This window comes from Sylvia atricapilla, chromosome 2 (assembly GCF_009819655.1).
Source record: "Sylvia atricapilla isolate bSylAtr1 chromosome 2, bSylAtr1.pri, whole genome shotgun sequence".
NCBI classification, from domain to species: Eukaryota; Metazoa; Chordata; class Aves; order Passeriformes; family Sylviidae; genus Sylvia; species Sylvia atricapilla.
This window is the reverse complement of record NC_089141.1, coordinates 80,922,795-80,950,689: the sequence shown is the minus strand read 5'-3', so window position 1 is coordinate 80,950,689 and position 27,895 is coordinate 80,922,795. Positions and strand designations below refer to the sequence as shown.

Genomic DNA, 27,895 nt, shown 5'->3' with positions numbered 1-27,895 from the left:
AACGCATCTGACAGCACTAAAACTTAAAAAAAACACATTGTGCTAACAAGTACAGTACAATGTGTCTTGGCAATTAAATCTATTTTTTTATGTTTTATACACCAGAGCACACTATAGTTTGACCAGACAGTTCATAAACCAATACCACAACAGATGCCAGTTCTAGCTCAGCAAAAGCAAAAATCAGAAATGTTGCCATTTTTTTTTTAGTGTGAAAGAGATGGCAGTGGACACAGGCACAGAGACAAATTAGTAGAAAATTATCTGCTTTGCATCCTACACAGTGCTTCAAGGCTAATTCTCTGCCATAAGGCTGTGTTAGAGAAAGAGAAACTGGATTTTTATATTGTCATATTCTATTGCTTTAAGCAGAATGCAATAGTTAGATCTGTAGAGAACGAGGCCCAGGAAGTGATTATTAATTCTAGTTAATTGACGTTGCCCTACATCAGCATATGCATTACTTCTTTCTAAGGCAGGTGATCTGTCACACCCACAAACTTCACGGATACACAGAACAATCTGAACAAGAAAGAGCAGAGCTAATGAAAGGAAATGAAATTATTTGTGGAGCTGTTTCTTACCATGGGAAATAAATCAATATATTTCAGGTTTATTCCTCTGTTCCTGACCACTTCAGGGATTTATTTTGCTTTGTGGGGACAGACTATTTAGAGCCTAAAAACACCATAATATCTATTCAATCTATATCTATTCAAAGTAATGCAATCTTTTCATCTGAGAGATTCTTCTGTGCTCCTGCCTCCACTTGAAATTTCCATTCATAAACTGTTGAAGTACACAGTGAATCGTTCAGTTTCCCCTCTGTTGGAGAGAATAAAGATATATCCACTGATCAGTGACAACAGAAAACCAAAATCATATCCAAAGGAACCACAGGGTGCTACATACTCTGCTTTAAAAAATATACGTACCAGGAACATTTCTCGAGTAGTAGCAAAGATTTAGATGAACACAGGAGATAAATCATTCTCCAAGAGATATAGCTAAGTTTTAAACGAAAAAGAGGTTTTCTTCTTCTTTGGTGTGTTTTGGAGAGGAAGGAAGATGGAAGGAAAGGAAATGGAATCATACCGGGCTGTTGTTTTATTTTCTGTAAACACCCCCGTAACATCTTGCATGCTTTTGTAAATTACCACTAAGGTCAAGAAAATTGTGAATTTCAGGAAGAGCAGAAGAAGTACACAGATAGGACCGTGTGTAGTTGGGAGGAGTATATCTTCTTCCAAGAAAGGAAGAATGAGATGTATTCTGGCATAAATACAAAACCTAGTATCTACTGTTTATAGCCTATTTTAATTGTATGCATGAATAGATCTCTTATATATAAGTAACAAGCACTCCCTCTAGTGAGCTTCTGTGGCATTTAGTGTTTTACATACTGAAGGTACAGAAGAGAGCTAAGAGGTAGGAGCGACATCTTCCATTAAACTCTCTGTTGAAGCCAGAAAAAAGGTACAAGCTTTTAGACATGACAGATGGTTCGTAAGGTTGACAGGACAACATATTTGACAGAACAGGGGAAAATCCATGTCTTACAGTAAAATACATATTCACATGCACAGTTGCACTCAGATACTGTCCCTTACTGATGTTTATTTTGCTGGTTCATCCTTCTGCCTCGATGGTGTCATATCCTTGCTTTACTGACCTTCACTTCAGACTCTGAAAATCAAAGGTAGACATTTCATTTACTCGTTTAAGTATCTCAGTGGAAAAATAAAAGTGAGAATAACATATCTGCCCAACATAAAGGGCTGCATTTCAGCAGAGACAGTTTACCCTTTCTATACTGCAGTACTGAAGTTCGATTACATCTTTTAAAAGGTGTTTCAATACTTCCTCTTGCCCATTTAAATATAATGTTTGTAACAGTTCTTTTGAGTATATCAGGAAAATAGTCTGTGATAGCTTTAAAGGTTGTGGCTGATATCCTGTCACAGGTAACCTCAGTGCTGGTATTTTGTAACTTTTCAGAATATTGTTCTAGTCTTTGAGTTTAAAATACAGCATACTGATTTCTGGCACAGTCTTGAGCAGTGGGGCTATCATTATGCACAGGATTCAAAATCATTGCCATATGCGGAGTCTCCCTGCACTGCTACAGAAACTCCCTGGAACATCTCTGGCTTAGCTTTGTGTGCTCCCAGGGACAAGTTTGTAGAAGTTGTGACATACAAGGCAGGGGCTCTCAGACTACACAGCACACACTTTCAAATGTTGTATGATAGCAGTAGTTCCTTTTTCTATGTTTATACAACTACTTAAACGCAACAGAAGCAGAGTAGGACCAGCAGTTACCAGCATCTGCGGTGTGAAATAGACCTTTGTGCAACAGCTGCGGTCTTGCTGCAGCTGCTGGATTGGTGGTGACCTCCTGAGCTGAGCTCAGTGGTGCCTCAAAACCATTACCTGCACCCAGCCTGCTGCTACAGGTTTCTGCAAGTCACGGTTTCTCAAATGGTGGAATTCTATCCAAGGTTAGACGTGGTGCCTGTTTAAAATAGTGAAGCGGGCGCAGGTGACCACAGTCACCGCTGCTCTGCCCTCAGGGTAAGGGCGGCTGTGCCCCGTGTCCCGGGCTGGCTGAGGGAACACAGGTCCTATGGAGCGCCTGTCCCATGGGGAGCGTATCCTATGCGCTGCAGCTGAGAGAGCTGGGCTTGTTTACCCTGGAAAAAAGGAGGCTCAAGGCTGATCTTGTCAGTCTTTAGAGCCACCTGAAAGGGGGCTGTAGCCAGGTGGGGGTCAGCCTCTATTCCCAGGCAAGCAGAGACAGGACAAAAGGAAACGGCCTCAAGCTGTGCCAGGGAAGGTTTGGGTTGGATATTAGGAGGAATTTCTTTACAGACGGGGTGATTGGATATTGGAATGGGCTGCCCAGGGAGGCAGTGCGGTCACGGTCCCTGGAGGTGTTTGAGGGAAGGCTGGACGTGGCACTCAGCGCCGCGGTCTATTGACATGGTGGCGCTCGGTCATGGGTTGGACTCGATGACCCGGCGGTTCTTTTCGCACCGAACTGACTCTGTGCGAGGGGAACACTGCCAGGCAGGGAGCCCCAGCTGTCCAGACGCCAGGGCTCAGCCCGACACACGGGCCGTCCCTGCGGACACCGGGATCGCGGACCGCCTTTCCCTGCAGAGCGGAGCCCCCGTGTCCCTGAGCCGTGCGTCCCGCCTCGCCGCCAGGCGGCGCCGTTCCGCCGCAGCGAGGCGCTCCGGCAGGCCGAGGGCTCGCGCCACGCGGAAGCGGAAGCGGCGGCGGCGCACGCGGGGTGGCGCGTCCCGGCAGCTGCGGGTGAGGCGGGCGCGGGGGATCCCGTCCGGGCAGCGGGAGCGAGCGGCGCGCAGCCGGGCTCTGCCGGGGGACGCGCAGGGGCCGGTGGTGGGGGCACACTGCGGCCGGTGACACTGGCATCGGCGAGGGGCGCTTCCCCCGCTGGCGTCTTCCCGGGGTGTCCCCCCGCCGCCCGGGCTCCGCCCGCCGGAGGCAGCTGCCTGCGGTGGCCGCTGGCTCCAGTGTGATTCGCGCTGCTATCCAGCCCTGTCCTGCGGAGGCTGCTCGGCGCTGCCGGCAGGGAGGGGTGGTAGGGCTTCGGGCTTTTAAATAAAAGGGGCGCTTTTCTCTCGTTGCAGACACTTTCCAGGTCTTCTTTCCGGAGAACGTGAGATCCGCCTCGGCGCCAGCCTGCTGGGGTTCACTGGTTGTTAAGTAGATTTGGGAGCGGTGTGACATCGCGCCGCCAGTCCCTTCCCTCCTGAGAAAGGGTAGCTGCTTTCTGAGCAATCACATACCAACTTCATGTATTCCTAAGACTGTCATCAGCTTCTTGTTTTCTATTCAGAGGCCTTACAGAGATTTAATTACTTACAGGCTCTAGTGGTTGTAAAGTAATTTAAGATGTTTGTACTACTCGGTTGTAATTATCTAATTCACTCTTGTGTTAAGAGACATCGTTTTAACTTGGGAATGGTTAAATCACCAAAGAATTAAATTATTTATGGATAAGGGCTATTTTATTTGACTACTGTTGGCTTGCAACTTAAACTTGCATCTTTTTTTTAATCCTATGCCTTTTCTTTGTTATGGCTGCTGCAACAATAGTTCATGATACATCAGAAGCTGTAGAGCTCTGTGCTCCCTGTGGGTTATACCTTAAGCCCATTACAAAAATGACCATCAGTGTGGCACTTCCTCAGCTGAAGCAACCAGGAAAATCCATTTCGAACTGGGAAGTGATGGAAAGACTGAAGGGCATGGTGCAAACTCATCAGTTTTCCACTCTGCGGATTTCTAAAAGCACAATGGATTTCATTCGGTTTGAAGGCGAGGTCGAGAACAAAAGCTTGGTTAAATCTTTTCTGGCGTGCCTTGATGGCAAAACAATAAAGCTGAGCGGCTTCTCTGACATTTTGAAAGTGCGTGCTGCAGAATACAAGATTGACTTTCCTACCAGACATGACTGGGACTCGTTTTTCCGTGATGCGAAAGATATGAACGAAACCTTGCCTGGGGAAAGGCCGGATACGATTCACTTGGAAGGTTTGCCTTGTAAGTGGTTTGCAGCCAAGGAGACTGGCTCGGAAAAGCCAAGTGAAGAAGTCCTTATCAAAGTTTTCCAGAAATTTGGAGAAATCCGTAATGTGGACATACCCATGCTGGACCCTTACAGAGAAGAAATGACTGGCAGAAATTTCCACACTTTCAGCTTTGGGGGCCATCTGAACTTTGAAGCGTACGTTCAGTACCGAGAGTACGCAGGGTTCATCGAGGCCATGAACGCCCTGCGAGGGATGAAGCTGATGTACAAGGGCGATGATGGCAAAGCTGTGGCTTGCAATATCAAGGTGAGAGACTGCAGCCTTTTGTGTGGGATCCCACGTGAGAGACCAAGTACAGCTGAATGTTATTTCCATAGTGCTCGAAACCTTTATCTGTATACTGTAGTGATGACAAGACGAGACGTTAACAGCAGTAATGTAGCTTTGTGGGACAGACCTGATACAATTTTTAAAGGAAAATGTTGGTAAAAAAATGTGTTGTTGGACTACATGACTAAAGTGAGTGAGGTTTTGCTTTTTTTCCTTAAGATGGTTCTAGAAAAATGAACTGTTGAAGGAGCAAGTGTATGAACACGATTTCCTACATTGCTTTAGAAAATAATATGTGTTCATGAATCACGATTTCAGTGGATAAAATTCCAGTTCTGAACAAATTCAGACAAATTTCACCAAAAGATTGACTGTAAAGTGCATTATTCTTTCATGTGTTCACTACAGAGAGACATTTTGGGGGAGAATTTCACAGTCTCTGTATTTGGTCCCTGCACTGATAGCTTGGTCTACCAGTCAAAGGTCAAACTAAAAGGTTTAGTAGTCTGTGGCTTGTCTGGTCTGGGAAATACACAGTTAATCGTTAGTGTACCTGATATACAAGAAGGTCCCACAAATATTTAAATTATATTTTTCATTTGTAGGAGAGTTTCCTGTTAGATCCCAATGCTTATTTCATTGCATTTACATGAAGAGTTTTCCAGAAGTAATTTTCTGTGATCTCCCTGTCTTAGAAATTACAGCTATGACAGGAGGGAACAAGGCAGTCTGTTCAGATGTAGTGTCTCTGAAAGCACGGCCTCAAGAAAACTTACTCTGTTTGGAGGTGGTCTGTGCATTTACATATTGGTTGAGTGAAATGTTTATGGATGTATTTTGGTGTGCTCAGTAGTCATTCATCAAACCAGGGAGTGTGTTTCAGAAAAAAACCCTTTGAGTATTCCTTTGTGCAATGTGGGAACATGCAGGTGTTTATTCAAATTGTAGTTGAGTCGGTGTAAGGAAAATACTGTAATGTTTTATCTTGTTATTGAAGCTTGTCAGTTGTGGAATAGAAACTGTGCCTTGACCTGGTGAAATTCAAACTGTCATTTACGTGCAGGGGATCAGGGTTCCCAATTTAGTTTGGCTGTGCAAGAAGAGTCACACCTTCCTGCCAGCTGCCTGTCAGGTCAGCAGCACTCTGTCATACAAGATCACCACACCTTGTCTGTTTGTACCTCTTTGTCCTCTCAATCTGTTGACTGAGAAAGTGAAACATTATTTTGTGTAAGGCCCGAGTAGATTAAACTGCAGATGATGTGATGCTTGTTCTCTGCCCCATGGTTCATGACCGTGGGTGTGTGGAAATGTGTTATAGATCCCTGCCTGCCTGCCTGCACTCAGAATTGGAGATTAGGACACCAGGGCTGTGGTGTCTGGTGGTGTCCTGTTCCAGCATGCAGCTGGACATGACCAAGGTGTGTTCATGTATCCTGGAAGCTGAGTGCCTCCGAAGTCTCATTTTTTAGATGTGTGTGTCATTCTTTTCTTACTGTTCCCATGACTTGGGGTTTTTTGCCCAGTGTACCTCCATTTGGGAATCTTGGTTTTAGAACTGGTGGGGAGGCTTGAACAGGTGCTAAATGCTGTTGAACTATGTCTTGTGCTGAATTTAAGGATCGCAGTTTTAGACAGAAAGGAAGGCCTTTATTTAAACCTATATCTATGTAGTGCTGTACAGTCCTTAACAGCATGCATTAATTAAAAGTTCTGTATGTGCCCATTCTGAGCTATTGAAAACATTGGACAGACGGAGCCTCAACCACACTGGGGTTTATTTTTGGGTTGTGACACACAAAATATGAAGTGGTGTCTGATTTTGCTACATGTGCGCAGACATTTATTACCCAATTACCTGATTACAATAGGTGGTGCTTTCTATGGGCACAGAGAGAAGTTCCCTTTGTTTTGAAAAAGGTTTTACACATCTGATTGTACTTACACCGAGTCTTAGCTAAAATTGTCATGTTGTAATTCTTGATTCTTTTTCTGTGTCCTTAAAACCGTTTTCAATTGTATCATGTAAAGGTTTCTTTTGACTCAACAAAACACCTCAGTGATGCATCAATTAAGAAGCGTCAACTTGAAAGGCAAAAGCTTCAAGAGCTTGAAAAGCAGAGAGAAGAACAAAAACGTAAAGAGAAAGAAGCTGAGGAAAAACAGAAAGAAGAAGAAAGGTATTTATTGTTTATTGTTCAGTTACAGTTTTAACAATCACGCATAACAAAACTGCTCCATATTGGCATCAAAAGATTGAAAATAACTAAACACAAGTTTTCTGAAGCACTTGAAGCTGAGTGTGGTTATTTAGTTTACCACTTAGCTTTTGTTCAGTTCAAAATATTAAACCTCCAAAATACTCAGTTTGGTAAAGATCTTGCCATTAGACACCTAGTTTCAGAGATCCTTGGCCTTTTGCAGAAACTACCATGTTGTCCTAATCACAGAAATCAAACTCACCACCACTGCACAGATTCATTGGCTTGGCATTTTTGTTTTTGCTGTGGTAACTCTCTGCCCAGCTGCCTCATGCATTGTTACTGTCTCTGGTCAAAGTAGTTCAAAAAACACTTCTTTGCTGTAGCCATTTTTTTTCTTTGAATCCCAACTTGTTAAAAATTGACAGAATATGACTGCTGTCATAAATGAGGGTTAAAATATTCAGTTTTCTACTTCTGCATCAACGTGACTTATTTAGAAACAAATTTACTTGAAGTATAAAATGTGCATACAGTAGTAGTTTGAAATTGTGCTTTGCCTAGATAAGGCAAAAATATTTCTCTCTTTTTAGGAAGCAGAGAGAGCTTGAAGAATACGAAAGAGAGAGAAAAAGAGAAGAGAAGTTGCGCAAGAGAGAACAGAAACAGAAAGATCGTGAAGTTCGACGGAACAAAAAGCAACTTGAAAAGCTTCAAGCTGAAGAACAGAGAAAACTTCAAGAGAAGATAAAACTAGAAGAAAGGAAGCTCCTGTTAGCTCAGAGAAATCTTCAGTCCATTAGATTAATTGCAGAACTGCTAAGCAGAGCAAAGGTAACTTCAATATTTATTTCAAAAGCTAATGAAGAACCCAACAGAACAAAGCCCTTTACTGGCTTGAGAGGAGGTGGGGAGCACTGTTCATTAAACACCAGGTTTACTACCTCTGCAGCTGCTATTCCTTAGACCAAAATTTCAGAAAAGGGCAATGAGACAGTATTTCTCTCTTGGCGGGATATCCACTTGTAGGTAAATGGAAAATGAACTTAAACCTATAGTCCTGAATAGCATTTTTTAGCTGTAAATTAATTGTCAGGTTTTCTTAAGTCCAGTAAAAGAACGTGTGAGCATGATGAAGTGAGCTAACCACAGAGAATAAGATGCAAGATTCCTTTTCTAATTTCAGTTTGGGTGCTGTTTCCCATCTACCTCCCAGGAATTCTATTCACTGTTCTTTGCAGTTTCAGAGATTGAACTTTCATTAGTCAGTGTTTGAAATGTGCAGCATGTTTCTTCTGTAGGATGAGTTCTGTCAGCGAAGGTTTCAAATGTTAGATTCTGTCTGTTTAACAGTATTGGGATTTTTTCACTGAAACACTGAAGCTTAAGACTTGGATAAAACCATATTAAGGTGTACCGTATGTGAAATATTTTCTGTAGAAATGAAAAGCTGTGTGGAAAAGCACAGGTTTTGGGTTTTTTTTCCTGCACTTCAGGAGTGTTTTTGAACTCACAGTGCTATGTACAGCTCAGTTACATGCTAGAAGAAAGATGAAGTGCCTTCTGCAGGCTTTTTAACTTTGTGGCTGTGGAATAGAAAGGGTGTCTGATGAAACAGAGAATGTGTTTCTTTCATTTAGAGAATTCTGAGGTCTACGCTAAGTCACTTGACTAGGTGAGAATAGAAAAAAAATCGAACCTTTTCCAGTATCAAGAGGTTTTAAAGTGGTTGACAAAATGACAATCAGTTTCTACTTAATATTAGTCCATTTAATTACTTGCTGTTTTTATGTACTCACTGTAAAGTCATCTATAAACCACAGATGGCAGTCATTTAAAAAAAGTTCTTCTCAATAAAATTTAAAACATTTTCAGTTTGACTGAATTTTTAAATTCTAAATTTGACTGAAACCTTCAAGTTTCAGCCCTGATAAATGTATTTCAGTACTGCAGATTTCACATGTTGTTAGTTTTATTATATTGAGGAGCCATGACGACAAAAATTCCTCTCAGGAATTGTGGACAAATAATGTTTCAACTTACAGCAGCTTTGGATTAGTGGATTTTGTTGGTTTATTGGGTTTGGTGGATTTTTTCCCCTTTAAAAAGGGAACACCATTTTATTTTGGGATGGATAAGTTCTGTTGGTTAGATTTTATTTTCTTGCTGTATTGCTGCCTTTGTGTTATGTTGTAACTTGAAAGCATGAGCAGGTGTTTTTTGTTTACTGTTCCCTTTGACTGTCTTTCAGGCAGTGAAGCTTTTGGAGCAAGAACAGAATGAAGAAAAGATTTGTCTCCAGCAGCTAGAGGAGAGACGAAGGCTCCAGGAGGCTGAGCTTAAACGTGTGGAAGAGGAAAAAGAGAGAGCACTGGGGTTGCAGAGAAAAGAAAAGGAACTGAGGGAGAAACTACTAAACAACCTTCTCAGCAAGAAAATGGATGCAGTTAACCAAAACAAAGAGGAAACTGACGCATCTCAGACCGAGGTGCTGAAAAGTGCTGGTGCTGTTCCCCACACTGTGTCATCCAGCTGCATCACTTCTACCTCAGGACAGGCTGTTATAGGCAGACTGGGTCCTGGCTCTCAAACAGAAGTAGCATCCCCTGAAAGTGTAAACACTCAGTGCAAGTACTTAAATGGCAACATTCATGACAAAGTTCATGTCAAAGAAGGTCAGAATCTTCATACTACAGACTCTGAGAGGTGTTCTGACCAAAGAGATTCGGGGGTACTTTCATGTGTTCCCGCCAATAACCAGGACCAGAAGAGCCTCTCTAGCTATGACCAGAACACTTGCAAGAAGGACTTGCACCGTGAGCAGGACAAACGTGGAACAGAGCCAAGGAGAAGAAAGAGCCGTTCATGTAGCAGCATAAACAGTGACGAGAGTAAGGGTAGGCGGGAGAGCAGCAGACACAGAAGAGGTGTGAGTTCCCGGGATGAAAGGCGTAGGAAGGACAGGAGGTATCACAGACACTCCAGCAGAAGTTACAGCCCCCGGCGGAGCCGCAGCCCTCGGCGGAGGAGCGCAAGCCCCCGGCGTTCCCGGTACAGGAGGACGCGCAGTCGGGAGCGCAGGCGGGACAGGAGGGACAGGAGCCGCAGTCGCAGAAGTGTCAGCAGGAGGCGAAGGCACCGGAGGTGATCACTCAATAAGCAAAGGAGTATTTGGAGTGGATAGTGGAGGCCTTGGCTCCTTTGAAAGGAAGTAGGACAAAAAGGGCCACAAAATTGGACGCCAGACCTCATTGGTGTGACTGCTATGGAAAACACAATTGTTTCAGCCAATCCTTAGTTTGCATCTAGTCCCCGAAATCAAGAAAAGAGATGCCTGATGTTTTAGACCTTCCTTTGTTGTCTCTTTTTAGGTTTCTGCCACAATGTTGGTATAATCACTTGTGCTTGTGTTCACGTTCTTAAGTGCTAAAAGCCAACCTGTTTTCTTCAGTTTCAGTTTTCTAAACCCTAATTTTAGCGTATTTAGTTTTTATCACCTAATTTGGCTTAAGAAATACATGGGTGCCAGTTATAGAAATTTCAGAGGCAACAAGCTATTAAATACAGATTTGATTTAAAGTGTTTGCTGGTGCATTCAATGGAATCATGCTTAACAAAGTAGAGTTTTTATTGATTGAGGTGGATAGCAGGACTTTCATATTTTTTCTTAAAACTGACTATAAAGTTATACAGGATACCCTTTAAACTGCTTTAATTCCTTCATATGTCTGTGTGATGCCAAGCTTTGTGGCTCAAATTATTCTGGCATGTAATGCCTTTGTATGATACTTCCATGTAAGAGAGGCATACCTGGTGTAGGAAGTAACAAGCAGTGGTAAAATGGTTGAAAGTTGTTCCGATATTTTGTTGACATATTTGGCTTTGTAATTATTTCAGGTGTCATAGGGCTACTTGAAACATTTTTTCAGGTACATAAAGAGCTGAACATTGTCTTGAAAAAGGGGCCTTCTTGCTAAATTTTTTTACTTGTGTTGTTGAAAAGTAAGGCTGCAGTGTCTCTTGGTAATTCCATTTAAGAATACTTTTGCTTTTAAAATGCAGCTCAGGAATATTAAAAGCTATAATGTTACAGTGAAAGAATTTATTTTGCATTTTTATGGTAAAATTAAAAAGAAATCTGTTTCCAGTGAACTGACATTGCTGTTTTCATGTGTCAGTATATTAAAATCTGCAGAAGTGTTGTATTAAGAACCTGTTTGTTGAAAGTTCACTCAGCACATTTGAATAATGAAGTTCAGCTTCTCTTCTTGATGGTCCTGTTATGTTACAGCTATGTCAACTCTTAATTCAGCAGGATGTGTGCTCTTTAACTACAGCCTTTAGATGCCGTTTTCCTCACACTGATCCGTGAAATCCAAGTGTATCCATTTCCTGCAGTGTTGGAGAAGCAAATTAGTGCTGCAGCTCAGCTGGATCCTTGGCAGACTGAGTTTTTCTGCTTTACTTTCAGAATCCTCATGGGTTTGTTTCTTACTAGGCCATGCTGCTGAAATCTTTGCAGTTACTAGCTGCAGACAGAAAATGTAAGGCATTGACAACACTGAATTGTGAGGAGCTGTTGTGTTCCTTGAAGGCACAGAGGCATAAACAAATCAGAGGGCAGTCACCAGCTATATGAAGGGCAAGTGCTGGATTCTGCACCTGGGATGGGCCAACTTTGGTTCTGCAACCGACTGGGAATGAGACAGGTGGGCAGCCCTGCAGAAAGGGATCTGGGGGTTATGATCCATGGCAAGTTGAGCATGGGTTTCAGTGTGTGTGCTGTCAGCAGGGAGGGTCCACTGTGTCCTGGGGAACATCAGTTACAGTATTACCATCTGCTGAAGGGAGGGTATTGTTTCTTAGATGTGTCCTCATTCCAAAATCTGGAGTTCTTCCATTGCTAAGCCAAGAACTCACCCATTTTCTTGCCCTGTGTTAGGCAGCCATGCCTGTCAGTTTAAGCTTAGCTTAAAATCAGGCTTTGATGCTGGGGAAACCTCAAGTTCACTCTTAACTGGTAGGTTTTTTCCTTCGCTAGTGGAAAAAATCCCCCAGTGAATATGACAGGTGTGGCATAAATACAGGGTGTAAATCGTGTTAAACCATTGATTGGGCAACTTCATGCTACAGCCCTGTGTTCATGTCTGCTGGAAAGCCTAGGCAGCAGAAAGAGACCTCTGAGCCCTATTTCATGTACTGAGTCCCAAGAAATGCCCATTGTTTATTCCAGTGTTCTGATGTCATTCTTGATCATTCTCAGCTCACATGACGAGGCAGGAGGAGAGTTTTCTCAGTTGTGAGAATGCACCTCAGTTGTTGCGCTCGGCTCCAGGAGAGATTTTAAATCTGTCACCACACTGTCTCCTTTGTGTCCTTGCCATAAGGATAGGATCAAGTGGGAACCTGCTTTGCTCTTGAGGATGTGTTGGGTTTTGAAATGTACTGACCATCTAGTGATACAAGGGAGTGTGTGACGTCTTTCTGTTGGAGGGTGTGAACCCTGCTATTCACAGACTTCTTTCAGCAAGGTCTGAGCTGAAGAGGGTAGGAAGTTTGTGGGCCAAAGCTCTTGAACTCCCCTTTTTGGGCAGGAGCTGGTGCATGTGCTGCTGCCCCATCATAACTGTTGGCAGTGGCAACCAGGAGTGGTTTTTTTGCAGCCCTTGGGAAGAAGAACAGGAGTCTCAAAGGGGTAAACCCCCCTAAGTTCCTGTTGCTATGGACAGTGTTGCTGCATAGTCCTGTTCCATTCCTTGGGGAATGTCTCCTCTTGTATCTGTCTTGTGGGCTGATGACCCTCTGCAGCCCTTTGACCTGCAGTTTTCATTTTATCTCCTGGCCTCAGCCTGCACTAGGTGACTTGGGGAGCAGCTTAGTCAAATGACAGCTTTCCTACAACAGCAAGGCCAAAGCCCCTCAATATGATTATTGTGATGTTTTCCATCTGATTACTGCCTGCTGTGGTAAAGGAATTTTGATAATGTATGAGTCAAATTGCCAGCAGTAACTGATATTAGTAAAAGTGTTTACCAAAGCTGTAACCATATCCAAATCCTGTTTTTAATTGGCTCTACCTTTGTAATCTATTCAGTGTCCTAAAATAAAGTCATAGGCATAATTAGGTATGTGTTTAAAAAAATTTTGATATTACTTGGAAGCATCATCTTTAAAGCTGACAGAGAAAAGGGGAATTTTTGCAGTTGCTCCCAAAATTGTGAGTGCAAGATTCTATCTGTGCCACAAAGCTATCAAGACAAACTAGTGAGAGTCAATTGGTGATCAGGACTTCCTGGATGTTTCACTAATGCCAGCTTTAGGGCAGTCCGTGTATAGGAACATATAACAGACTGTTGTGGCTGCTAATGTTTGATAGAGCTAGAGATGTTACATTGTGTATAAGACAGCAATTAAACCAACTTGTTTGGCAAATACCTTAATTTATAAATATGTGGGCAAAATTGGCCACTGATGTCTTGTATTACTATACAGATCAAATTAGTGTTTAATAATTTATTGCCTGTGTCTTGATCTGGTATCCTGCTTATGAGGTTTAGTTATTCTGGATACAACACCCATTTCAGTAAGCTTACATTGCATTCTGTTGAACTGGCCTTTCCCAAGTCTAATAAACATATTATTTGCAGAAATTATCTTTTGCTGCTTTGCAGTAAATTTGCAGTTGTCTCTAGTGTTTGTATAAAGCAGCAATCTAGTTGCCATTGATTTTTCAGAACTGGGTGCACAGAATAAGTCAAGTGTCCTATATTAATCTAATACTGGGCTCTTGAGGCTTGTTTGAAGAGATGTGCACCACCATCCTTTCTTTAGTGGCAGCACAGAAAATTAATTTGGTCTGGTTGCCCCTCACATGCAACCCCTCCTGAATCTCCTACTGCCTGATAAAAAAAAGTGATTCATAGGTTAGCTCAGGCTAATGCTTTGCCATAGCATATGTCATGAAAATTTTGAAGGGCTAAAGCTGATAGGGATTGCTCTCTAACTGATAACTAATCCAGCTGCATGTGCACTGTGGCACCTGCTGGGTGAGCTCTACCTGCTCTGCATGGAATGTTCAGGTGTGCTGTCCATGATACTGGACTATTTGTAGGATGATATGAAGGATGTTACTCCCAGGCACTGCCAGCAAAGTGTCTGAACAAGAATTGATCACCTTCAGATTAGATTTTCCCTGCAATTCTGCATATGATCCCAGGCATGTGTTCATTAATGCTCTGAAGAACTGCCTGTCTGTTGCTTTCTACCTTCCCTGTAAAAGGGAAGGCCTGAAAAAAATATCTTCTGTTCATTGCACATGGCTTGCTGCTGTGATTTGTGGCAGCTGGCGACTTGGTTCCGTGCAGCTGTTCACACGCCCGTGGTAGGATGGGGTAGAGAATTATGAGGGTAAAAGAGAAAACTCATGGATTGAGATAAACATTATGTAAAGATAAAGCTAAAGCTGCATTCACAAGCAAGACAAAATGAGGAATTTATTCACCACCTCCCCTGGGCAGGAAGGTGTTCCCACCATCTCGAGCAAAGCCAAGTCTCTAAAGTGGCCTATTTAAGGCAGTTGTAAAATATGCACAATTTTCCTTTGTGATGCTTGACAGAACACAAGTAATTTCTGAAATCAGAGCTTGCCTCAGCTGCTATCCATCTTATTTTTCTGTTTGCATTTCTCTCTCTCCTTCTCTAAAGTTTCTGCATCTACCACTTCTAACTGGTGTAGCTGTCTATCCTCAGGAAGACTATGACTCTTATCTGCTGGGACTTTCCTCTGAAAGAAATCTCAATGACTATTTAGTTGAATTATTTGTTGAGAGATTATTTGCAGTCCACGTGTTTAACTAAGAACAAGTCTGGATTGCCTGAGATACACTTTAAAATATGTTCTCAGAGCTTTTACTGTAAGTGAATCTAAAGAGAAGGGAGGGTTTGCTTGGAAAATGAGCTGGATATACAGATTTTCCTGCCCACTGCAAGTGTTTGCCATTAGTAGATGTGATGAAAACAGGAAAAATCTAAAATTGACTTGTGTCAAAAGTAGTGGAAATAATAGTCATGTTACTAGGAAAATGCATCTATTATAAAATATGAGAATAATTAGAAGCTACAAAGAAGAAAAGGAGCATTTTAAACTTGATATCTTATTTCAAAGAAAAAGTATGATACTGAGTATCTTGGTTTTTTTGGGATTGTTAAAAAAGAGGCCAGAAACTATTACCTTCCAGGATATCTGTTATAAACTCGGTATACTTAGAGACTTAGTCATGATAGCAAGGCACAGTTGTTTCCCTGCTGACATTATTGAAACTCATTGTAGTCACATCCTTGGGATTTGTTTTTTTGCTTATAAGGAAGGTTTCATGTGAGAAGATAGTGTCATCTGCCATTTCTGACCAGCAGACACATTCGTTTTACTAAATCTCCTTTGTTCGCAGATAATTTCTTACTTTCGAATGTTATGCAAAAATGACATAATTGTTTTTTGTGTAGTATTTGACTGTAGTGACTCATTTAGGCAAAGAAAAAAATGCATCACTGAAATAGAACTGTGGTGGTAAAATAAGGGCTTTAGCCTGCATGTGGTCTAAGCCCTATGAGAGAAACCCTGATAGGGTTTTCTGAGAAAGCAAGCCATTGCAATTTCATCTTCATGAATGCATTTCTCGCTTAAAAGGAGCTTAACCTTTAAGCCTCACTAACAATTTACTTGGAAACAGCTACACATTGCATATGGCTTTTTTCAATCTGTCGTGGGTTATCTGCAAGTCTCCTCTCCTACATCTTATTACTAGAAGTAATCCCATTAGATGATTATAACTGGTATCCTCAACAGACAGATTAGTCATAATTGAAAAAGAACTTCAAGTGTGTTTAATCAACTGTGTGGTCATTTTATTAGTGGAGACTCTTGTACCACAGAACTTTGCCTTAAGTGAAGTGCATTTATGGCCTGGGGCTGAATAGCTGTTATGTTCCCAGAGTGGGAAATCCTTAAGCTTGCATGAAATTGCACCAGTTTCTCAGTAGCAGGCAGACAGAATTGGCCTTTCATAGAGAAATATTTTTATTTTCATACAACTTTCTAAACTTTTTGGCTAATGTCCTGGTTTAGGGCAAATTTGGGAGGAAACCTCTGAATGGGGTTCCTCTGGGGAGCAAACCCAAATGGCCCCACCCCCAGCCAGTCTGGGAAAAAAGAATTTCCTCAGAGAAAAGTGGAAAAAACTATTTATTTAACAAACAAATGTCCACAAGCATAAGGAATGAAACAATTGAACAACAAAACCTCTCGCTGCTCCAAAGAGAGATGGCAAAACTCAGGAAGTTCTCGCCAGAAGTTAGCTCAGCTCTCTCTCGGTCTTTTTTCAATCCTCGTCTTTCTGGTGCTGGAAAATGCCGAGGTCCAGGCCCTGGTGGGCCACGGAGGTTGGATCCCAGTCCCTCTCTGAGTTTTCAGTCCAGAGCAGACTTAAACAGTCCCAAGGGAAAAAAAAAAAAAAAAAAGAAAAAAAAAGAAAAAAAAAGAAAAAAAAAAAGTCCAGGAAGCTTCTTTGCCTCAGCTAGCTAAACTAACTAAAAGGAAAAAAAAAACCTCTCCCGGTCACTGTCCAAGTATCCGACGAACACCCTGTCCCGAGCAAGAAGCAAGGAGAGGAAAAAAAAAAAAAAGGAATGTGGAGGAGTGAACACTTTCCAAAAACAAACTGTGCACATCTTCTTCCTTGCTCACCGTCAGAACCACTCTTAAAGGTACAGAATACAACCTACAGCACACACAGAACAGACGATTGGTGATACAGAGGCATCATAGTCAACCCAGGACAGTTATCTTTGGCTGGTGATTATGTACAAATTAGCTCTCTTTTCATTGGATGAAGGGAAATGGTATTGAGCAAAATAAGTTGACTTGGTTACGCATGCAGGTGGAGACTTAGTGAGACTTTCTTAAACTTTCTCCTTCTAAAGAGCAGTCTTTGGAATGGTACCAAAGAACTGGAAAAGTTGTAGTGTTCACCAAGAGCAGATCTAGGTTTGTCCAAATAAATGAACTCTACTGACAGCTTATTGCATATGCCGACAGAAGTTCATAAATAGTAACTGAGCTCATGTGCTCTCCTTGAGCTGAAGGTAACAGGGGAAGGTTTCCATTATGAATATAGCTGTGTATTTGAACCTTCACTGTCTTGTTAAATGCAAGCTGCACAGATTCACAGTCACTCTGTCAGAGGTTTGCTAGTGCTGAGGTGTCCAGCCTGCACATACTAAATACACAGAAAATATTAGTGTCTAATCTGTACTGAACACTGAATCTGGTGTACTAACAAGACAACAGCACTATGTTTATAGGCTGTGTTGGCCAGGAGGAGCAGTTCTACGTGTTTCTGTAATGTTCTAATGTTTGCTGTAATTCTTGTAATGTTCAAGTCCCTAGTACTGTACTCTGGTAACCCAGGGAATCATGGTGTTAGAACCTGAGAACACTCACTGTTTCTGAGTTTGTGCACAGAGGGGCTTTCAGCAAAAACCTTAGAACTGTTACACCTGCTTAACTAACTTCATCAGCTAACTCTTAAAGAAAGTTGCTATTTCACTACTGGCTAAAAGAAATAGAACACCTTCTGCCTAAAATGTAGAGGACCTGAACGGAAAATACAGATTCAAAGAAGGATTATACAGTAGAATCTGAAGCATGGAGAAAGCTGCCACTGAGAAAATACTGGTTTGTAACATTTTGCCTTCAGTGTATTACCTAAATAAGGTTTAATTTAACATTGTTTCCTGAAGGGTCACTTAATGTGTGATGTAAAATCTGAGTCTTTTCCTTGATGGAAAGGATCTTTTCTCACCTGAGTGTTGCCACATCTACCCTGAGCTGAGACAGAAAAGATGCCAGACAGAGAGAAATTAACAGTGGGGCAGCAAGATTTCAGGAAAGTAATCCCAGGGGTTTAATTTTCTGATGAAAACCTATGATGTATGTCCTGTGTGATGTTGAAATCCATGCCCCATCTTGAACTTTGCAGTCTTTTCCTTGTTTCTTCCTGATGATCTTCTGCTGCCCGTGGTTAGTTTTGCAGAGGAAGGGAGGAAGACTCTAGAAGCCAGCTGGAAAATCTAAAATGTATTGTCATCCCTCAGCACCCCCTCTTTGTCAAAACATGGCAAAGCACAAGTAGGACACCCCTGCTGAGGTGCTGCTATCAAACAGGTATTCCTTTCTAAGCTGGTATCAGGGGGTATTTTCTGCAAAATAGAGAAAAGTAACAAATGCAGATTTAATTCCTTGTAGGCATTACCTGAGTGATCATCATCACAGCAAACTAGTCACAGCGAGAAAACAGCAACAGATTCTTAAAGCTTCTCTTTGGACTCTCTGCTTCTGCACTTACAAGATGGGGTGTACCCTACTGCCAGCCCAGGGTCTCCTGGACTGTGCCTGCAGCAAGTTTCAAGTCCCAAGTGAGATTCTGCTTTGGTTTATAAATGCTGGTGCATTGCACCAAGTTCAGGTTCTTGGTACTCTTCTGTACTGATTCCTGTTTTGCTTGTTATAAGCTTTTAAGTGCTTATGAGGTACCAGCGTGTTGCTGACTGATGAACTGACAATACAAGCTTTAATCCATGCTGCTTCTTTAGCCAATACTTGATGATGGAAGAGCCAAAGAAACAGCTGATCCTGGTAGAAAGACCCATCAAAGCCAAATAACTCAGCTAACACATTTTGTAACCAGTGTGTTTCTCAGAAGCAATAAGATTATGTGGATCAGCTGGTGTGCTTTGTGTTTGGTGAAAGAAGCTTATTTAAATTAAGAGAGCCAGGAAATCTGTGTCTTGGTTCAGAAGGAAGATGGGTTCCACAGAAGACCTTGACTATCCTCAAATCATTGTGCAATACAGCAATGGATTTTTAGTCTCAAAGGTAAGAAATGTAACTCTTAGAAAGAGTATGCAGACAGAAATATTCAGGGATTTCTTTTTAGGTCCTGAATGTAATGGAAGCAATGCTATAATGACTGTTTTTCCAAACATATTTTTAAGGCACAAAGGCGAAACTAGTCATTCTATTCTTCTTATTGTTTATTGATATTATTTACCTGAGCACATAGGCATAAAATTATAATATCCAGTGCAGTGGATGATTTTTTCCTCACTTACTACTTAACTTTCCTATTGCCCCTTGCTGTACCTCTGGCCAACATGGTAACAGAAGGAATATTCTTTGGGTTGTGCAAATACTGTTGCACCTTAAGGTCCTGAAAGGCAGAGCTGACAATAAAGAGAGGAAAAATAGATGATGAAAAATCACTTTGTGAGAAAAAGAAGTGTCTAGTTAGCACTGTTAGTACTACGTTTTTGAGAAACAGTTTCATATTTGGTTAAGCCATGTTTTTACTCAGGGTAAAAGGAGCTTCATTGTACAGGAATCACTGTAGCTCAAATCATTGTAGATACAGGCAGTCAATTAAATTGATGTCTTTGTTACTGTTTCAGGAGTGTTTATGTGACCAGAGTAACAGGCTAATGCTTGTAAGGTTGACTGTGTATAGCTAAAGAAAGATGGTTGTTTTTGATATTTTTATGCATGGTTAGCAATGTCTATTGAAGGTTGATGGACGTTGCTGGAGAAGTTACACAATTCTATGGAAAGACTGGGCAATTTTGTTGGGTAGAATTAAGCAGATCTGGATGAGAGGAAACTCCCTGCTCCTGGAATATCACTGTACTCCTTCACATCAGTCCCTGAAAACAAGATCCATAGAATGGAATATTCCCCCTACTGCAAGCCATGAGAGAGTCTCCAGGGTTCATCAAAGCATGTATTAGATCCTTAGTTAAAGAACAGAAACAGAGAACCACCACCCAGTCTTGCTTTTGTTCTTTCCAGGAGATAGTGGGAATGTGTTCCTAAACAGAGGAAGAGGCAGGAACATTTACACACAAAATCTGGTCTCTAAATGTGGACTTTTGGAAGCCAAAAAGCATTGGCTGGCTTCACTGGAAAAGAAAAAAAAAAAAGACCACTGAGTGCATTGTGTGGATAGTATGTTATATCAGTGCTCAGATAAACTACAATTTAATAATTGGACTAGTTTATATGAAATACAAGTTTATCTGAAATAAATATTATTAAATTTATATTTTCCCTAATTAGGCTGCTTGTGAATTGCCGTAAGTTTTGTGCTTTCAACTAATCCCTCAGTCCCATCTTTCCCTACCCCCAGGTTATGTTCACTGCTTGTGAGTTGGGGATCTTTGATCTTCTTCTGGAGTCAGGAAAGCCTCTGTCTTCAGATGCCATTGCTGCATGTCTGGGTGCTAGCACCATGGGGATGAAAAGACTGCTGGATGCCTGTGTGGGATTGAAGCTCTTGGCAGTAGAGATGACACAAGAAGAAGGTAATAAAGGCAGAGGAATGGGAATAAGTTGAAAGACTTACACCACTAATGGTTTTGAAAGTGAGGTAAGATGTGTGGGGAAAGGTGATGCCAGATGTTAAGTTGGTTAATGTAGCTGGAACAAGGAGGGAATCACTCCTGGGATTCATTCTTCAGCTGAAAGAAAAGAGACAAATGTCAGCATGATCACACACAATCACCAATGTGAAACACAGGTGCAGAGCTCTATATCCCTCGACATCTTTGTGCAAGAGCTTCGTGTGACCTTGGAGAAGAAGTTTAGGATTTCTGTGGAGCTTGTATCAAGAAATCTTTGGGGTATGGCTGGGATTTTAAAATGAAAATTCCAGGGTGGATGGTAACAGCACGATTTGAAATAGATTTCATTTTTATTAGGGTTTTTACCGTTATGCAAACTATTTTGTTAGGTTGTTGATCAGACCTGAGAGGTGATGCAAGTTTTTCCTTATATCAGAAACGTGGAATCCACTTGGACAGAAAGGATCTCTGGCCATCAGACAGCTGGTCAGAGCTAGCTAGAGTCCCCTGGTCTGCCTTGTGTTGGCATCCTCTGTTTTTAGGGATTATAGTTGTTGCCCAACGCATTAGGGGAAAGCAGGATCTGTCTTTTATATTCCTTTCATATGCCAGTCCTGTGGGTGAGTGATGCCACTGCAGATGCATATTTCTGGGAGTCCTTTCGGCATTCTTCTCTCTGCAGGAGATCCTGTCGGTGTGAACTGGGGAGGGTAGGTGTGGCTGGCCTGCTGTTCTGGGGACTTTCCCCACCACCTACTGACCTTGTTGATCAGAAAAAAGACTTGTCTGCAAAGACTTCTCACTTAAGTATAGCACACTGAAGACTTCGTCTGAGAGCAGAAGCCTATATGTAAATGATAACACTTATAAGGCTTTTTTTTTTCTCTCCTTGAAAGAAATGTTTGGTTCTGGAGTTAAGCGTAGGGAGATAATGTTTACCTAGATGGAATAGGGCAACACAGATTTCAGCAGCCCTCACCCACTGCTCATTGCAGTTGAAAGACTTGGTTGTAAAAGTAACATGATTGTGTCTTTATAGGTTGTGGCTGTATAGACATCTTCTGGTGATAGACACCAAGCTGTACAATAGACTTGGAAATCTGTTATATCATATGTTAGTAAATATATTTATTTTACCTTTAGCCCTCTACAGAAACACAGAAATCTCCAACGTCTACCTTACAAAATCAAGTCCAAAGTCTCAGTATCACATTATGATGTATTATTCCAACACGGTCTACTTGTGCTGGCAGTACCTGGCTGATGCTGTGAGGTAAGGAGGAGTGTTGTGTGCTGTGTGTGTGGTGCTTTGCAGCATCTGTGTCACTGCTCTGAGTGGTGTGTTTCTGGGGAAGGGCTCAATAAAGATGCTGGCTGGTTCTCAGAAATTAAATGCAGCAGATAATTCAGCTGTTAAGATGGCCAATACATGTGCTTTTCCCCCTTGTTTTCTATTTGTGTATGTTCTTGTTTTCTTTTTCCCTGTCATTATAGAGATGATCTAGAAATCAAATTTCTTTGCTTCACCTTTAGTAAAGCATTTTATCATTACAGTGGCTCTTACTGGACGTGGCATCAACAAAGTAAATGATGATTAATGGTGGCTAAGGATCCTTCTGTTGCAAACGTTTATGGGGGCAATTTAATATGAGTCTGGAGTCTCACTTATTCCAGTCCATGCAACTGATGACCAAACCTGGCATAGATGATGGTGATGATTGCAACAGTCTTGTACCTTTACCTCTGGTGTGTTCTCATAAATCAGAATGGTTTGGGTGCAAGAGGGTGATCATCCAAAGATGATCTAGCTCCAACCTTCCTACCATGGATGCCACTCACTAGATCAGGTTGTTCAAAGTGCTATCCCACCCCAACCTTGAAATGAACCCATTCTTGTGAGAGGCTGAGAAATATATCAGCACTCTTATAGGCTTTTTCAATTGCTATTTTAGAGAAGGAAGAAACCAATATGAAAGAGCTTTTGGCGTTTCATCTAGAGACCCTTTTGGAGCAATGTACAGGTAATCATTAGAATATTTATAGAAATGTTATGCTTCTTGTTGTGAATAAAACTAATGTTTTTTAATTATAGCTCAGGACAGTTAAATATAACGATGTGAGATTTCCTTTCATCAGCATAATTCAATATTTTTATTTCTCAACAATATCAATTATTGGGACACTGTTTGATATTTTGAATAGAAGTATATAATTTCCTAGTCTGAAAAACATCACAGATCTCTGACAGAGGCAATGTATTTGAAGGAAAAAATCTCTTGGAAATTCTGAGAATGAGCAGCATAATACACTGTTGGATTTCACTAGTCTTAATTCCTTATTTAAATGCATTTAAATTCACAGCTGTACCCTTCTAATGCAATAATGTTCAAGGTAGATTTATATGGAAAGAGGACATATTTTGTGTCAAATAAAACCAGAGATTTTTGTTTAATCTAAAGCATGTAGCAGCAGTTATATTATAAGATGTGGTAAGGAACGCTCTCTCTGTGCTGTCTCTGTTTGCATTGCTAGATCAGATGAAGAAATGCTAAAATTCATGGCTGGCCAGAACTCAGTATGGAGTATATGTGGCAGAGATGTTCTTGCTGCATTTGACCTTTCCCCTTTCACGCAGATCTATGACCTGGGAGGTGAGTGTCAGAAGGTCTTTAACAAGCCTCTGAATGGTCTTTTATACGCTCTGTAGAGGAAAATAACTCCTTTGTTATGTAATGGGCAAAACAATGGAAAGCAGGACAGAGCAGTATAAGGAACATTTTACCGATTTGGTTGGGTTAAAACCAGAAATATGAGAGTGATGAGAGCATTAGGAGGCTGAATTCTTTTCTCTACAGTCTGATTTATGTAAATAGTTACTCATTCCCTTGTGGATGTGGCAGCTTTAGCATTTTTTGATGCCTTGCTTGATGCATTGTTCCAGTGCTAGACTCTTTCCTTCCTCCCCTTCAGTCACTGTTGTTGAAGTACTGCCTACAGCATCTTCTCCAGCAGCACCCTTCTGTCCCAGCACTGCTGAGTGCTGCCAGCATTCATACGATGAGGCAGGCTCCCCCCTGGCCTCCCTCACTTCTTCCCCAGTGCTTGGTTTAGTGACTCTCTTTTCATTTTTCACCTTCCGGCACCCATAGCTGGTCTGGCTAGGAGGGAATATAAGAGCATTGAGGGCTGGGGCTAACCCCACATGCCTGGGTGCTGCAGGCTCAGGACCTTCCTGCAGAACACATGGAGACAGTGACTTCTCCTGCCCCTCCTCTTCCCTCTCAGCAGCATACGATGCAAATGTACATTGCCAGCTCACATGAGGCTGAATGCACCATTTCCTACATACTTTCACGGGGCTGTCATTGAACAGGTTTGGTTTGTGTCAGTACTGACCTTCTTTTACTGTCCCCAAAGGAGGTGGAGGAGCTTTGGCCCAAGAGTGTGTTTCTTTGTATCCAAATTCTACTGTCACAATTTATGACCTGCCCAAAGTTGTACGAATGGCCAAAGAAAAATTTGTTTCCCCTGAGGAGCGTCAAATCTCTTTCCATGAAGGTAGGTGTGGACAGTGGAGTGGTGGTGTCACAGCTGTAGCTCCAGAGCCCTGGCTCTGCTCACAGGTGTCATACTGGAGATCTCCAGCTGTCCCTTTTAGGGACAGTGTCACAGGCTGCAGCCTCCCCAACCCGGGTCTGCAGCTGTCCCAGCTGTCCATCTGCAGCTGTCAGAGACACAACTCACTTATTCAGCAACACTAATTCCTGAAGAGAACTATTTAATTTCTTAAGAACAGGGGTACATCAGAACCCCCCCCTCCTCCCCCAAAAGAAAACATCCTGCAGTTTTGAAGTCTGCCATGCTTTGTTATAATTTTCCTAACACAATCCCTTTTCTCCTATGTAAACGTCCTGGCAGATGTGAGGGATGCAAGGCCTGCTCTGAACAAGAGGTTTTCCTTCTCTGGTCACAACTGATTGATCTTCAAGTCCTAAGATATTTTAGACCATGAAAATGGGTGAGCTAGCTCCTATTCCTCTTGCCCAGGCCAGTGATCCTGCATAGAATTTGTACCATCTCTGAGAAAAAAGAGTGTAGGGAGATCTTATTTTCAATGTTTACAAAAGTCTTCAAAGTGGTGGTAGTGCTTAATATTGCTCAAAGCTCAGAGAGTGAAAAGAAGCCTTGAGGAGAGAAGGGAGTTTACAAAAACAAAAATGCAACAAAATGGGAGAAGAAATGACAAAGTAAAATGCTGAGAAAAAAAATCTGAATGCAGTACATCAGGTGCTAAACACAAGGAATAACAAATGTAGTGTTAGGAGGTGGAAAATGTATATTTTTACCAATAGATTTATGAAGTAACTCTGTGATTACTGAAGATCTTTGAAAACTTTGTTAGAGAAGGCAACATTACTTCCTTCTTTCTCATGACAGAAAACATGTGAACCTATCACCTTAGTGCTTTATGATTTTGAATTTCTGTCATTGGAGAAAACCTAAACCCAGATGCTTTCCTGTGCATAGTCTGTTTCAGGATGAGTTGTTGCCTTTAAATGTTTCAGATCCTCTTGAGACTGATCAAGAGCAAAATTCCCTATGCAGTGCAACAGAGGACTTTTACCTGGTAACTCCATTGCTGTCTGATACGTCTGAAGGGCATTGCAAACCCAGAACTTAACAGAACTGAAAATATTTGCATAACTCAGCTCTCAGTCTTGTGGGGATTTGCATAATGTGTGTGTTCTTGCTTTACAGGAGACTTCTTTAGTGATTCAATACCTGAAGCTGAACTGTATATTTTATCCAAGATACTGCATGATTGGGATGATGACAAATGCAAACAACTGCTGGCAAAAGTCTACAAAGCTTGCAAACCTGGTAGGTGTGAACTCTTGAAGAGCAGAGAGACTCTTACCTATCAGCAATATGAAGCACACCAGTCTTGATGCTCAGTTTAGGTGGCAGAGTTTCAGTGCAGGAGTTTCTTGGTTTGGTCCTCTGCTTTTCCTAAGCTGGCCGCATGCAGCTGAGACAAACAGCACCTGGTCTAACATCTCTTTGTCTGGTTTCCAAGTTTTGTCTCCTCTGCAGAAACTCCTCTTTCAAGGCATAAAGTGTCAGGATTGAGAATTTTGGGTATTATTTCGATAGGTGTATACATCCTAGTAAAAAAATCCCATTAAGCATGACAATGAAGCCTCAGAGTTTCAAAAACACTGCCTTCAGAGCAAAATCAGTAGGGTCCTGTCCATTTCAGCTGGGGAAAATGGGAAATTTCCATCCCAGCCATAGCACCCGCTTTGGTTCTTCAATATCAGTACCAACATAGCTGAGCAAGCACATGCTCTGATGCTTTGACTCTTTCCTTGTCTTCTGTGATGCTGAAATATGACTTAATGTAGATGCTGCTTCTTCTTGAACGTAAGGTTAGGATCTCTCCTAATAACAGCTCAAAAATAGCTCAACTTTTCATTGCTCAGGGTGTGTTTTCTTTCTGTTCACTCCACCAGGTGGTGGAGTGCTGGTGGTTGAATCCCTTCTGAATGAAGATAAAAGTGGGCCTGTAGAAACCCAACTGTATTCAATGAATATGTTGGTGCAGACAGAAGGGAAAGAGAGAACAGCAGCAGAGTACATCAAGCTCCTGGAGGCAGCTGGCTTTGGAGTGATTCAAGTCAAGAGGACTGGAAAACTCTATGATGCTGTTTTAGGAAGGAAATAGTAGTATGTGTTTTATGTACATAAAAAGACAGAAAAAGTTGAGAAATGTGCAATTCTCTTCTTAGGGGGAAATGATCAACTTTGCTTTTAGTTAAGGCTGCCAAGCTTTTTGTAAGCTGATACATTGTCAGAAGACTCAATAGTAACAGATCTTCAACATGCATGTATTGCAAGTCTGGTCCTGGCTTGGCTTGCCTTTGGATCAGGGAGGGAAAGAAAGAAATCAACACTTGTTCCACAAGAGAAAATCCACAAAAGAAATGTGTAGTGTGTCTCAGCTTGTATCAGTCTCTCTGATTTTAACACTAAATCTGACAAAAGCAGAGCTGAATTTGTGCTTGAGTTCTTGCAAAATAAAACTAATGCCTGTACTGAGCTTTCTTGTCTGAATTTTTATTCCTGAGATATTGATATAGTAAAACTAACCAAATTATGTCTCCTTGTGGTCTTTTCAGAGTTTCAGGAGAAACCCTCTCTGAGCCTTGGGGGAGTTTTGCATGAAAAAATTTTATTAATTTTTTATTTCCTCTAGACTTTGATTTAAATTATGAAAAAGTGTTGTACCTTAGTGGCTGGTTGAAGCTCAGGGATTCTTATTACAAAACAGTTAGAAAGATGATGCAGCCAAATCATTTTGTTATGTACAGAAAAAAGCAGGGGAGGCGCAGAGTAAGGAACCCCTCTTAAGAAAAACAATGGCCCCATTGCAGCAAGATTGGGCACAGGCTGGGGACTGGATGCTGCCTAGAAACATCTTCCCAAAGGAGACCTTAAATGCAGGGCAGAGGGGTGGGAAGTTGTCCCATGGGCCCTGTGGCTGTAGAACCACTGTGGGACAGTAGGACCCACACTCCAGGCTCCCGGCTGGCTCCAAGGTTCAGCTCTCCCTTCTTTCACTGACCTCCTCTGGAGAACTCTTGAGGTGCTGGGGACCTGTCCACAGATTGTGCTGAACTCTGTGCTTCTATAAATATGTGTTTTTTACCCCAAAGCTCTCCACATTTTTCTCTGCTAATGCTTAATTCTTAAAAAAACCCCCTTAATGCAGACTATTTTAATGTAGGGCCACATTTTAAACGAAGCAACATTTTGAAGGAATGCAACATTATGAATGAAGCTCTCTCAGGGTTATGGAGAATGTTCTACACTGAAGGCAGGGGTGCTTTCTGGAACTTAGTGAGGAAGGCTTGCAACAAATGGCTTGATAAACCAACCGTTTTAATAAGAAAGAGGAGGGATATAGATAGGAAGTAAATCTTGATGTTGCTTCAGAGGCTCACACCCATGTCCATGCTCCATCCAACATCAGATAGAGCCCTGTTGGATTTTCCCACAGTACATTGTACAGACACTGTGCATGTAAGGAAGCACCTAATTTTGTGTTGTTTGGGTTATTATTTTCTTACAAGTAAGAGACCATTCTCACAAGAACATGTTGCTGCCTTGTTAAAAGCAAGGCTGTGTGGGTGGTGACACCATGTAGGAGCTGCCTGAGCCCCTCCTGCATCTGAGGGACATTTTTGGCACAGCACGGGCTTGAGATCCCCCTGGACATGCAGCATGGCAACTGCCATGGGAGGCACTCACTCCTGGACGTACAAAAAGCTCAGGGTCAATGCATTCCACCCC

General features: G+C 41.9%; 2 protein-coding genes across 4 annotated transcripts; both read left to right on the top strand.

Moving 5' to 3' along the window:
• The first annotated feature begins 3,303 nt into the window (after positions 1-3,303).
• Positions 3,304-11,305, top strand: AKAP17A (A-kinase anchoring protein 17A). 3 transcript variants are annotated; one of them, XM_066313528.1, is made up of 5 exons: positions 3,304-3,318; positions 3,657-4,868; positions 6,924-7,072; positions 7,687-7,927; positions 9,345-11,305. In XM_066313528.1, the coding sequence occupies exons 2-5, from the start codon at positions 4,107-4,109 to the stop codon at positions 10,239-10,241; spliced, it is 2,049 nt and encodes a 682-aa protein (XP_066169625.1). In that variant the 5' UTR covers positions 3,304-3,318; positions 3,657-4,106; the 3' UTR covers positions 10,242-11,305. The 3 variants fall into 3 exon arrangements, with proteins under 3 accessions (XP_066169625.1, XP_066169626.1, XP_066169627.1); XM_066313530.1 differs by lacking the exon at positions 3,304-3,318 and having other exon boundaries at positions 3,657-3,788; positions 4,126-4,868; XM_066313529.1 differs by lacking the exon at positions 3,304-3,318 and having other exon boundaries at positions 3,642-4,868.
• A 6,256-nt stretch (positions 11,306-17,561) lies between these two features.
• ASMT (acetylserotonin O-methyltransferase) lies at positions 17,562-26,642 on the top strand. The gene is made up of 8 exons (XM_066313527.1): positions 17,562-19,025; positions 20,329-20,503; positions 21,686-21,815; positions 22,495-22,563; positions 23,075-23,193; positions 23,960-24,100; positions 25,301-25,423; positions 26,056-26,642. Exons 1-8 carry the CDS (start codon positions 18,954-18,956, stop codon positions 26,265-26,267), a joined length of 1,041 nt encoding a protein of 346 aa, XP_066169624.1. The 5' UTR covers positions 17,562-18,953; the 3' UTR covers positions 26,268-26,642.
• The last annotated feature ends 1,253 nt before the right edge of the window (positions 26,643-27,895 follow it).